Source organism: Saccostrea cucullata, unplaced genomic scaffold (genome assembly GCF_032062105.1).
Source record: "Saccostrea cucullata isolate Sc308-1 unplaced genomic scaffold, CSIRO_AGI_Scuc_v1 ctg1744, whole genome shotgun sequence".
NCBI lineage: Eukaryota > Metazoa > Mollusca > Bivalvia > Ostreida > Ostreidae > Saccostrea > Saccostrea cuccullata.
This window is the reverse complement of record NW_026929032.1, coordinates 222567-235737: the sequence shown is the minus strand read 5'-3', so window position 1 is coordinate 235737 and position 13171 is coordinate 222567. Positions and strand designations below refer to the sequence as shown.

The window sequence follows — 13171 nt, the reverse complement described above, 5'->3', positions numbered from 1 at the left end:
ATGCATCTTAAAATTGACTTAATTCATAACGATTGAATATGATACATTTGTCTTCTTTTTATACAGATCAATTGGTGGACCAGATGTGGTTGGATAAAAGCAATATAAAATCACAAAATAATTGTCCTACATTATCTTTTGTCATTTGTGTAAATAGAAATAAATACATGTTAAAATAATATTTTTTAGATATGTGGATCTACTGCTTTTCTTTTTTAACGAATAATGATTTAATTTGTATAATATATATTGAGTACAATGTACCTGTATTCAGGCTGATGCATTAGAAATTATAAATTAGGGCAAAACAATGGGTAAAGCTTACGAAAATCTTATTCTCTGAATTTTAAAAGTATTGATTTTAAAGCAGATTGTGCAAAAGGAGATTATTGTGTAATTCTCATGCATAATTAAAAGCATATATTTTAGGAGTCTCGCAATCAATTCAGTAATATACACGTAGAAGCAAAAGAATATACTCAGTCCAAGGATCTCAAGGATTTTGTTCTAATATTGAATATAAATCTGGATGATTCCTTTAAAAGTGTTAAATTTGATAGTCAGTGAGATGATTTAAGAAGGTCTTTAGAAATACAAAAAGAGTGAAAAAGTAAAACTATTAAATACATGTATATATTGAGATCACATCAAGTTAGGGAAAATTAAAAAGTTCTTAAAAATTAAGGAAAATAAATGATCCGTAGAGTTAAATGTACATTTTTTCTGATAAATTTCGATAGACATTTTCCATGCAATTCGTTTGTGAAATCATTTTAAGAGTTGAGTTATCATCCTTGGAATAGATAATTATGTACATGTTGTTTATTTTTAGCTGCTATCTTTTGGATAGCTTACTACCAGTATTCACTGCTAACAGTTTATCTGGTAAACTATACGTGTTCATTTTGTTATCACCAAAGGATTTGACAGTGATTTTTGGTTTTTTTTCCTAAAGATTATATTGTTCCAACAACAAAATATTACCTATTTATATCATTTTTCCTGACAAAAAATAATTTATGAGTTTCTTGATATTGTATAAATTTCAAAACATCTGATGATCAAATGAAATAATTTTTAATGTATTTTATTTTAACATTTATTTGACAATTTCTCTATAACACGAAATCATTTTTGTTATCCAAACATTTTTACATTTCAAAAGACGCTGTTATGTTTGGGACAAAATAGATTATTATTGAAACAAATAAAATGAATTTGAGTCTGCTTGAAAATATATCCAATATTATATGCACGTCAGTAGAGAAATGCGTATTTTGTTGTAAGATAAGACATTCGTGGCTTCCAGAATGGGTCTCACCTAACATAAGAGGTTGCTATCAATGACCTATTAATTCCAGTAATAATGATTTTATTTTCTACTATAATAGGTAAGTAATGTGTTTTTTTTATAAGAAAATGTCCAAAATCATTTTATAGGTCACTAGTCCATTTAAGGTAATAATATATAGGTTAATGTCTGTAAATCACCTGTTTTCAAGAAACCTCTCTGATATTTTAGAGGTCCGTGTTTGCTCTGCTCTAATTTTGTATTGTTGTATGGACTTTAATATTGAGTACTGTTCATTATCCCCATATCCTTCATTCAGAGAGAAGTACATCTTGTTTGGAATCTGAGTAAAAGAAATTTAAACTTTTGCAAACTCTCACTATTTTCACTTCATAGATACTGGAACCTACGGCTAAGCCTCAATAATCGGAACGCTTGCTTTCCTGAATAATTTATCATGACGGTGCGTCCGGATAGCTAAAATATATATCAATATAAATTTATCCTTTTGTTTTGTAAGGCCTTTGAATCCATTTTAACCTTCTCCAGATAAATGAGACCCTGTCTTAAATCGTCCCTATACTGATTAGAAAAATTTATATATCTTTCCGTTTAAAAGGGAGGTACATTACAAAAATATAAATTAAACATATATTACAAATTAAACATCTGACTGACAAACTTGTTTTGCAATATGCATGATCTAGCAGAAATGAATATGTATTTACAAATAAAGCAAATATAGCTTTATATGTTCAATTGCATCTTGTGTTTAAACATTATACTTTATTCATACATGTAGTAATTTATTACATATAAGAATACCTTCTTTAACATTTTAGTCAGTTGTCTTTTGTTGGAGACATCTTCACAGACCCCTTGTCCAGACCAATGGTATTGGCACGGTGGCTCCTGTTACGCATTTATCACAAATCTGAAAGCTAACTGGATGGATGCAGTGGTTCAGTATCTTAATTGCTATTTCGGTTTAATTGATGAATGTGTATGTTCAGTTTATGGTAAATTAAAAGTTCTTACACTAAAAAGGAAATATCATCTGATAATATTTTTAAAAATATTACAGGCATTCTGTCAAAATGCGCATTCTAAGCTAACAGAAATTGAAAGTTCGAGTGAGGATCAGTTTCTTCGAACACACTTGACACAGAGTCATTTATCAGGTAGATATCGATTTTCATCATCAATTTGAAAGAACCTGTGGTGTTTTTAAACAATGCTGATTCTTTTAAATTAAATTATTTTGTAAGGATACTGCAATTACGATGATATTCTCCAGCAATATTTTGTCGTGTTGTTGTTGTCATTCATGATCAGTAGCTAACCAATATAGATTTACTAAATGTTTTTGAAAATGACCGTTCTTGCATAAATGTTTGTAGTATTATTCATTTTCAAAATTAAGCAAGAATAAAACCTTTGATATGCAGTGGTTTCATTATTTTTTGGCGGATATTCGGTACATTTTAGGACTTCTTAGCAACTATATATTGTTCAATTATTTTCTGTACTAAATTTCATTATTTTTTTAAGTTGTACATTCACCAAAGTAATTTTTAGAAGAAGATATTGGTTTCTTGATGATATTTCAGAACATTTTTGGGTTGGAGGAACAGATGCGTTTGCAGAGGGAGAGTGGGTGTGGCTTTCAAACCCAAAACAAATGACATACAAGGGATGGGCCCCTGGGGAACCTAACAACGGCGTGGGCGGAGCTTGCATGACATTAGCATATCACGAGGGTTTTCACTGGAATGATGATCACTGCAAAAACGAATACGACTTCATTTGTGAGAAAGAGTAGGTTGACCTTATATATTTTTTAAAAACATCTAATCTATATTAGAGTAAGAATAATAAAAGATTCCACTTTTTGTTTGTGATCTACTAGTATATAACACAGTTCATCATTTAAAAACTTATTAGCACCTTGCAAAGGTAATTCATAAAAATTTCTGACGTGCATAATAACCTTGCTCTTTCTGGCTTTTTGGGATAAGAATTATTGTGAGAAAATGTTTTGACTTTTATAGAAAACATTTTATTTATCAGCAAAACAGAGACCATAATATGGTGAATAAAATGTGAGTTAGCACGAAATACAGAAATTTAGAACATAACCTACTTATTCAGCCAATCAAATGCTTCCATTTCTCGCGAAGAAGTGATTCTCCATGGTGAAGAATTTTTCTATTTATGAAATATTTAACAGTGTATGATTGGTTCATTTGACAGTTATATGGGTGTGTCTTCATTGGTTTTTGTTCATCACACAAAAAGAAACTATTCAAAACCACGTGCTGTTTACAATGATATTTAAACTTTCTAGGCCTCGCTACATTTTCTCCCACTGTAATCTTTTGTCGCCTTTTTGAATATTTTTGTTTACATTTCGGTACATACAGAAAATACAACCATCGTCATGTATATCAGAGACAAACCTTTCTTTGAAGACAGATTTAATCACAATTTTCATCAAATTTTTATTTGATGTTAGACAGCGATACCCACTCCTACTGCCCAGGGCCTTGTCATCTTAACACAATCATTTTTAAAAAAATATAGATATTACGATTACTTGTTACATGGGTATTCATTAGTTCAGTTACTTTAATATCTTCATCATACCATTTCCCCAGTAAATCAAGCTATTTCATATAATCCTGTGCTAACCTGAATGGGTTTGGGAGTCCATTCTGAAACTGCATGTGATCGATATTGATTGCATGCTCGATATGTACAACGAGCGGTCAAGTTGAGCCTTATATATGACACAGTCTTGGGAGGAGTTTATTTTTAACCCATTCATTTGATTGGCTGAGGTTCTGTTCTAAGTCAGTAAGATCATATGAAGAGAAATCTTCGTCACGAAGAATGGGCTCCGCTTCTCTCCGCCCATTCTTCATGACTAAGATTTCTCTTTATATGATCTTTTTATTACGAAGAAATGTATATTTTAATGTTGAAGTTATACTTGTATAACTTATTTTATTTTTTTTCTTTGCAGGGTCTAAGAATTTGATTACCACTCTTATTAACCTGACTCTAATAAATCTTTCTAATTTCCTTTTTATTTATTAAATCATTTATTTTGCTAAATACGTTTGAATCTTGATATACGGATTATTGCTAATTATTAACACAACAAAGAACGGAATTTCCTTTATTTCATTGCAATTTTGATCTTCTTGTTTCAATAAATGTGTTTTAATGTGTTCTGCTGCAAAGTGAAAACGTAATTTCATGCATTGTGTGAAAGTTCCTAGTCTTACGCTGGATGTTCATAAAAAAAGGTTGGTTATAAAGCGATATTTAAAGAGTTCAATTTTTTTTACTTCATATACGGATATAAAGAATAATTAAGAGTTATTCTATAAAGAATAATGAAGAAGCAATAAATGAGTTATGTTTATTCATTATTTATAGTACAAATCTGAAGCTTCAATGTAAATTCTTACTAACATCTTTAGAAGATATGGATGACACCAATTGCATGTTATATTACAGATCGTTGTTTACTTGCGTTTTTCATTCCCGAGATTAAATAGGCACCTATTTTAGCGCCATATTTATAGGGACCGGTATACTAGAAGTGTTCCCCGTTTAATAATAAATCGCATTTTTCATTGTTAAAAAATTCCTCAATTTGCTTCTCACAGCACATGAAATACGTCATTTTATAAAAATGACGTCATGTTTACAGCTGGTTATAAACAAAGCACTGATCGCGATGAACTTTCATCACGATCAGTGCTTTGTTTATAACCAGCTGTATGGAATTTAACTAGCAACTTTTTTAATGCATTGATAAGTTTTATTGTTGTTTATAATGCTTATAAAGTTTAAAGTTACTGTAGCAAATTCTTTCATTTTCAGGTATTATGAGGAATACATAAAAGTCACAGTAAACTTTTCCCGTATAAATTAGGCCCCGCCCCCTTTTTTCAGATTTAACAATGCTTCGCAGCAATATTCATGGGACAATATGTGAATCAGGGATAAAGCGCATAATGATGCTAGCGACAATATGTACATATGAAACTTTTTAGCCGGCGACAGTATGTACCGACGGATAACAATACGTTTTGTTCACTGTGTGCTTTCATCCCTCACTAAGAAAGATATACAAAGAATTATGTTACAGAAGAAATAGTATATAATGAAAAACACAACGCATAGCGCTCGGCATGCCTTGTTTATGATTCATTTTTGATTTTGAAGGAAATATTAATGCACATTTCATAATTCGGTTTTTTTGTTATTTATTCAACTTTTTTGCATTTAACAGGCTCGGTAAGTGTGTCAAAATAAAGTCCGAAAAAGACTATTCAATCAGGTTTAAAGATTTCAATTAGCAACCCACACAACATAATTGAAAAGTAAAACTTTTCATACAACCATTTTAACAGACTGATGAATTTATGAATTTCTAGAAGATATCTATCCGATGATCTGTCCATCCGGATTTGCCATTCTAAAAATATAATAGAAAAGTTTAAACATATAGTCATGGTAGATCAACATTTTAAGATACACAGTAACATAGATAAAAGTTTGAACAATTTGCGGTCTTGGTGTTTAGTTGAACGGCACGAAGATTAAAAATCGTTATCTTAAATTTTAATCAAATTCATTCAAAAAAGGAAGTTACTCAAATGTTAAAACTTAAAACCCCAGAACACCAAATATTTCCGAATTCTCGAAGATACTGTGTTTTATGCCCTTTAATAGGTCCTTGGAAAAAAAATCTTAAAAAGATTTTTGATACACATTTGAAAAATTTATGGCACTTAACATAGGTAAAAGAAACGTCCAAAGAATTATGCTCTAGGAGAACATGTATATTAATAAATAACCTGCTGTATTATACCTTACATCTTTGAGAAAGTACATACAAGAATTAGAATAAAGAAAAATTAATAAGGAAAAGAAAAAGGAAACAAAAATCATTGTCCATTTTCAAGCAATTAATGACATCCCCTACTTGATTAGTAGTAGAGTATATTGTGATCGGGATGTCCGTCCGTCCGTTGGTCCGTATGCCTATACGTTCGTCCATCCGTCTGTCTGTATGCCCGTCCAATTCGTTTGTTACGCTTTATCCGTAACTCCTCTTATACATGTACGACTGAATTAAACTTAAGAGACTTTTATAATTTTTTTTATTATATAGTGCAATTGTGCACATCTTATTTTACTTTTTGGTCGGACCCATATCTCGGGTTTTTCAAGAAAAAAAACATGGATACTGCAATTCTTTCTATAATATTAAAGGGTATCCATTTCTTATCTGCAACACTTCCTATACAACTGAATAATATTTAATTGTATATGGTATATGTACTTTCACAGGTTCTTTATTACATTATGCCATTGTGCACCTCCTTTTTCACGTTTTGATCTGAGACATTTTTGGGGTCTCCCAGATCAAAACATGGGCTTTGCCATTAAATTCATATAGGAGATGCATGGGGGATATCATTTAGTGGGCTCTGTGTTCTGGTTTGTTCTGTATTAAGAGATTCAAAACATTTTACGAGAATATCCTTTTTTACATGTGTAAATGATTGTTAAAATAATGAAAGATTATCAAATATTTTATGTTTGTCATTCATTTGTCTAGTTTAATAATTACTTAAAATATACTTTAATTCTTTTGGAATTTTCCTTAAAGGTTCTAAAGACACCAGAAGTACATACTCTTTCTCACAAATGAAGTCGTATTCGTTTTTGCAGTGATCATCGTTCCAATGGTAACCCTCGTGATATGCTAATGTCAAGCAAGCTCCGCCCACGCCGTTGTTAGGTTCCCCCCGGGGCCCATCCTTTGTAGATGAAGGGCTTTTGATTTGATATCCACACCCACTGATCCTCTGCAAAGGCGTCAGTTCCCCCAATCCAAAAGTGTTCTACAATAAAAGAAAAACATTTTTGATATATTTACTTCCTTTTTTTAAAGTGTCAATGGTTTAGGGTTAATCATATTTCAAGCTTGTCAATAGATAATCCTATTGCCAGGCCTTTTTAAGATATGATGATGTGGAACCGATGCCAATACTAAAACTGGGAATTCGCCGCATCCATTGTTTATCTGAGACGGTATTCTCGGTGTGATTTTCGGTACTTGTGAACCGAATAAAAGGGCAAACTCAACACTTATCAGCATTAATAGTTCATTACTCATGTAGTGACCCACATCTTTTCTATTGTTCGTGTATAAAACATAGAGTATGGTGAAAACATTTTATCAGAATATAGAGAATCGTTTTTGTTTCGCGCAATTTAAAATCTTGCAAGACCAGTATCGAAATGTGATATTATTTTATTAATATTGATGAGTACTAGAATGAAATATATTGGGATAACGAGTAGTATTCGAGCCAAAAATTTCATGAAACGATACAAAGTAGAAGAAGAGTAAACATGGACCTCCAAATGTATTCCTGATAACTTTATTAGGTTCGCAAGTAACGAAAATCAATTCCGGTTGGAGACGCCGAGATTCCCAGTTTTCGTAATGGCAACAGCTCTGACGTTTTCCTGGTATGTCAAATATCAAAATCGTTTTTATAAAAGCCTTAGAAACGTCAGGTATTTAAGAATAAAACCTGATATGTGATTCTGTATCAAATGGGTTCGAAGGAAACGATCTTCTTCAGGGCTGGTGATTTCTGCCAGTATCGAATCAACATTACGGCAAAATGCCTAAAATCAGATATAATAATGAAATTGTTATATAAACGACTAGAGGTTCTGTGAGCAATGAGTGCACTAAATTACACCCCCAACTTTCATATGGTTATAATGGCGAAGTTCATATTTTACGCTGGGAGACCCGAAATAAGTGTCAGATCAAAAAGTAAAATAAAAGGTTACAATGGCATTATGTAATGAATAATCTGTGAAAGTATCGTAAAATTTTATTCTGTGGTGTAGAAGGAGTTGCAGATAGAAGATGGTTACCTTTCAATATTATAGAATATTTGTGTCCATGATTTGCTCTATTAAACTCAAAATATGTGTCCGATCAAAACGTATAATTGGGGAATTTGGGGATGCACAGTGCATGGCACTATATAACAAAGATTCTGAGAAAGTCTCATTAGATTTAATTCAACGGTATAGGAGGAGTTGTGGATAAGAGATGGGTACCCCAAGGCGTAACAGACAGACGGACGGGCGAACGAAAACGGACATCCTAATCACTATATACACTCCCGCGTTTCAAGCCGGAATTATAATTACATATCTTTACTATCTTTTTACTACAGATGTGCATGCATTTGATTTATATTATATAAGTTGTGCTTTTTTCATTCAAACCGGTTTGTACTATATATATATGTAGAAAAATAAAATTCCCTGTACAATATAACATTATTTTTTATACCATATCATTTCTGAGTGAAATTATTTTAACGTTACTTACCCCAGCCTGCATCATATTTGCTTTGATGTCTCTGACAAACGCATAACAAGAGCCTCCATGAAAGTACCACTGGTCGGGGCAGGGATTCTGAGCAAATGTCTCAAGACTGAGATAGCAAACTGGAAATATACTGACATGAATTTAACAAGAGCTCTTTTGATAAAATTGAAAGCTTTACTTTGAGCAGAGGAAAGGTCATTAATCTTACATTAAAATCTCGTACATGTAGGTCACACTTTTACTCGGTAACTGAAATTTATACGAGTAAACATAATTTGAATATTTGTTATGTACAATTTAAAGCCTTTTACATGTAATTTTCATCAATTTTGTCCACGTGGCTCTATTGCAATGTTATTGCAACTGCTCTATGTTTCTGATGCAAATTTTTGATTGACTTAATATCAAGAGCCTGTGATTACGCATTTGTACTGATTTAATATTAAGTTATTATTTTACGACACTATTCCACATTTAATAGGAAAGTATGAAATTAAACAAAATGAATTTACCTTACCGGAGATAAGGAAAAACAGAATCATTACAAATTCTTATCCTTGCTGTGCAATTGTCTTTGCACTAGAATAAAAGATCAATTGTCTTCGCATAGGTTCATTATTGCTGATAGCAAAGGGTCTTATCGCACGACAAACAGAAATGTTCTAGACAAGTAGACATAAAATTGTGATTTATACAAATGTGTGAATATTGTTTTGCCCGCAATTCTAAACCTCAGGTCAACGAAGTTTTCATACAAGTTTTTATTCATGCTGGAGTTCCAATATGCACTTAATTTTGCCCCTCTATTAGCTGACCCCTTCTTATATTCCTATGGAGCAAAATTTGTAAGAGAAAAATCTAGACAATAAGTGTCAATACAACTAAATTGTATGAAAACCATGATGATCTTAGCTTTAGCATCTTTAAACATCCTTATTTATCAATATTCAAGTAGCATCTGGTGATAGTCTTCATGTCTCTCATCTTATTTGTTATTTGTTTATAGCTTGCTCTGTGTACGAACAGTGAAGCAAGATATGCTAATTACAAATAAGTTGATATTGAATAGGATCTGACAATCTCTTTAAACATAAGCTATTCGTATTTTTTGGTCCTTATAATGACCTTGATGGCAAGTATGACCTCTCATGTTTTAGCTGACTTGTTTTTTTAGTAGGCCCGTTGATTTCACATATCGATTGAACTTTATTATCAAATGTATCCTTGATAAATACACGGCAGATGTTTAACATATTTAAACCTTGATAAAATAGTGTTCCTAATAATGTCTTAAATTTTTTTTTTGAATATGTATTGAACTGATAAAGACTTCTATTTTGAAAGGTAATGTAATTCTTTCCTCTTCTATAGCAGATACAAAAATTAATTCTGTCCAAATTTGAGGTTAATTTGATGCTTGTATAATGGCAGGAAAATATTGTAAAGTTTTGTTTTATAAAAAATTGATGTCTACATGTATTTATAATTGCATTTTCAAAGTTTATCACGATATACTGATATCTATTTAATATACCAAATGAATCTTTTACAAAAAAAAAAGAATTATGCAAGGTACATGTAATTATAACTTTCTTTTAATTCTAATGGGCATCAAATTTCGGGCAAAACAATATTCACAAAGTCGTTTATTCACAATTTTCTGTTAACTTGTCTGGGACAATTCTGTTTGTCGTGTGATAAGACCTTATACTATCAGCAATAATTTACCTATACGTAAGACAATTTATCTTTTATTCCAGAAGGAGTCAATTTCACACTAAGGACATTATAATGATTCTGTTTTTCCTTCTCATTGGTAAGATAAATTCATATTTGTAAATATTCAGATTTTCCTATTGAATATCAAAAACTATTTCAAAATATAACTTTATAAATCACATAAATCACAAATTCTTTACATTTTGCCAGTCATAGTTTGCACCGCTAAGGATTAACAGTTACATTGACAAAGCAATAGCACCACGTGTACAAAATTGATGAAAATTACATGTGATAGACTGCAAAGGTTTTTGAACACTTTAACAAATATTCAGAATATGTTTTCTCTTACAATTTTCTTACCGAGTAGATGTGTAACCTACATGTATCTTAATAGAGAAACACCGACATCTTACGAACGAACGTAACTCGCCCTAACTTCCCGTATCTTGATAGTTTTCTCGGGACCAGTGATTGTACCCATATAAAGTTTAAAATCGAAAGAAATAAGTATATGTGTAAATAGAACGGAGAGTGTTTTAACCACTTTGTAATTGAAAATTGCTCAAGTCAAATTTATTGTAATCACTTACAGTGTTTTAAAAAAGCGAATAGAAGAAAATACACCATAATACTTTAGACGGATTAGGAAACACGTTTGTCATGCGTCAGTGATTAAACGTATACAAACTACTCGTAGTGTGCGCCTTGTTCATATGGGGAAAGGTTACTTTTTACAGGTTGAAGAAAAATAAATCCGTGCAATCAAGTAAATAAGTAGTGCGCTTTATAAAGTGTCTTGTATTGAGATCTAAAGAGAGAGAGAGAGAGAGAGAGAGAGATTCTTTTTTAAATTTATTAAAATATCACTTCAAAGAAATAAACGGGCATTCATGGTAGACAGTATCTTCTGAAGGTGATGTATTAAATGGCGATCATAACTAAATCATCTTGAGCTGCTTTTATTTGAAATATGTAACAGATGAAGCAAGCAATATCAGTTGGGGGGGGGGGGGCACAACCAAACTGTTTTAGTTTAGAGTCACTACCAAACAATTCCTTGGGAAGCCAAAATGAAAGATTTTTTTTTTATTGAGGCACACAAGTATACAGTAGCTAAGTTTTCTATAGTATTACATTAATCGTCAAAATATAAAATTATTTATAACACTTTATACTTTTGACCACATAGACCGGATTTTTTTGACCGAAGGTCCAATATACACTTAAAAACTATGACCGAAATTATAACTTGCTTCATTTGTAAGGAAAAATATATATTTACCGTCCTGTTGACAAAAAAAAAATGATTCCAGAATACCGACAAAAAGATACAGGACTTTTAAAAGTGTGAATAATATGAAAACGTAGTTGTCACTTAGTTGTCATGGAATCCTTCAAAAGTAAGTGCAAACATTTCTTATCACAAGTGCCTTATGGACCAGACAACCTCCCCACCCCAATCCCCAATATACATACCGGGTCCCATGATATTCATATTTGTATTCTTTCATAAATTAACCGTCTAGTACATATTTAAACTGTACAATGTATTTCATATGAAAAATCCAAAAAGTACAAAAAATCCACTTTTTATTTTTAAAAAATATACCCCCCCCCCCCCCCCGCGGAAAGTTGGGGATTTTAATTTCGGTCTGCTCGTTCGTCTTATAATTCTGTTAAGTAAGTCTGTAACACTTTTGTTTCGAGCAATATCTCGAGAAGTTTTGGGTCTGGGACGTTAAAGGGGGAGGGGGGTCCAGTCCACTAGGACCCGTGAGAATTATATAAAGATTTTTAAGATACATGTTTGTAAGAAGAAGCTTTATCAACGGACAAATTACGAACGGGCATCCGCCTGGATTTATGATATGGCTATAATACCTGTGTATAAAAGCCATATTAATCTTATTTTCGCAGCATATAGTATTTTGAACAAGAATTTCTTTTAAGTTTTTTGGGATCTTGCAATTTAATTTTAGACCATAACTCCTTTTTTTCCCGACCGCCCTTTGTAAAGTAACCCCCCCTTTTCAACCCCTATAGAGCCGAACATACTATTATTTTTAATTTCATGCCACAGAATGACATTTTTATAATTTTTCTTTCATTTCCCTTCTCGAACCCCTTTGCTCGTTTAAATGTCCATTGAAATGTATTGTAGCCTCACGGTAGCGACTACGACAAGACGTGGATTTGAGTCATCTTGGGGGGATTTTTTCTATCGAATTCCCAATAAGATTGAAGAATTCAGTAATCCAACCGTGAATACAATATACCACAATGACTGATCCCCGTTTTTGGTTACATCCGTTCGTAAGATGTCGGTGTTTCTCTAATACAAGGTTAATGACTTTTCCTAAACAGTTCTTGGTAAAGTTCTCTCAATATATTTCCAGTTTGCTACCTCAGTCTTGAGACATTTGCTCAGAATCCCTGCCCGGACCAGTGGTACTGGCATGGAGGCTCTTGTTATGCGTTTGTCAGGGACATCAAAGCAAATATGATGCAGGCCGGGGCAAGTAACGTTTCTCATATCACACTTTATTGAATTAGATTTAATCATACCATTGATTGTCTGTTGTTTAGAGACGATTCGGTAATATTTCAGACATGAAATTAACTCACGTCAGATTACATGATTTAATACTCATGAAATGAAACAGTTGACAGAGCTTTTATTTTTTGAATGATGATACGATATTAAAGGTGTT

At 32.1% G+C, this 13171-nt stretch overlaps 2 protein-coding genes and 1 pseudogene across 3 annotated transcripts in view; 2 read left to right on the top strand and 1 right to left on the bottom strand.

Moving 5' to 3' along the window:
- Positions 1-1293: 1293 nt before the first annotated feature.
- LOC134279640 (perlucin-like) lies at positions 1294-4457 on the top strand. The gene is made up of 5 exons (XM_062762064.1): positions 1294-1391; positions 2134-2252; positions 2376-2472; positions 2902-3109; positions 4317-4457. Exons 1-5 carry the CDS (start codon positions 1367-1369, stop codon positions 4321-4323), a joined length of 456 nt encoding a protein of 151 aa, XP_062618048.1. The 5' UTR covers positions 1294-1366; the 3' UTR covers positions 4324-4457.
- A 1132-nt stretch (positions 4458-5589) lies between these two features.
- LOC134279627 (perlucin-like) lies at positions 5590-9329 on the bottom strand (annotated as a pseudogene).
- Positions 9330-10469: 1140 nt separating this feature from the next.
- LOC134279639 (perlucin-like) overlaps positions 10470-13171 on the top strand; it is a 60174-nt gene continuing 57472 nt past the window's right edge. For both annotated transcript variants that reach the window (XM_062762063.1, XM_062762061.1), the window contains exons 1-2: positions 10470-10554; positions 12857-12975. In XM_062762063.1, the coding sequence (XP_062618047.1) occupies positions 10530-10554; positions 12857-12975 (144 nt within the window). In that variant the 5' untranslated portion in view covers positions 10470-10529. The remainder of the gene's footprint in view (positions 10555-12856; positions 12976-13171) is intronic.

Bases quoted from the DNA above. Each gene is read 5' to 3' on its own strand.
- LOC134279640 (XM_062762064.1), top strand. From the start codon at position 1,367: ATGATTTTATTTTCTACTATAATAG. The intron at 1,392-2,133 runs GTAAGTAATGTG...TTAACATTTTAG, and splicing joins TTTATTTTCTACTATAATAG to TCAGTTGTCTTTTGTTGGAG. The intron at 2,473-2,901 runs GTAGATATCGAT...ATGATATTTCAG, and splicing joins GACACAGAGTCATTTATCAG to AACATTTTTGGGTTGGAGGA.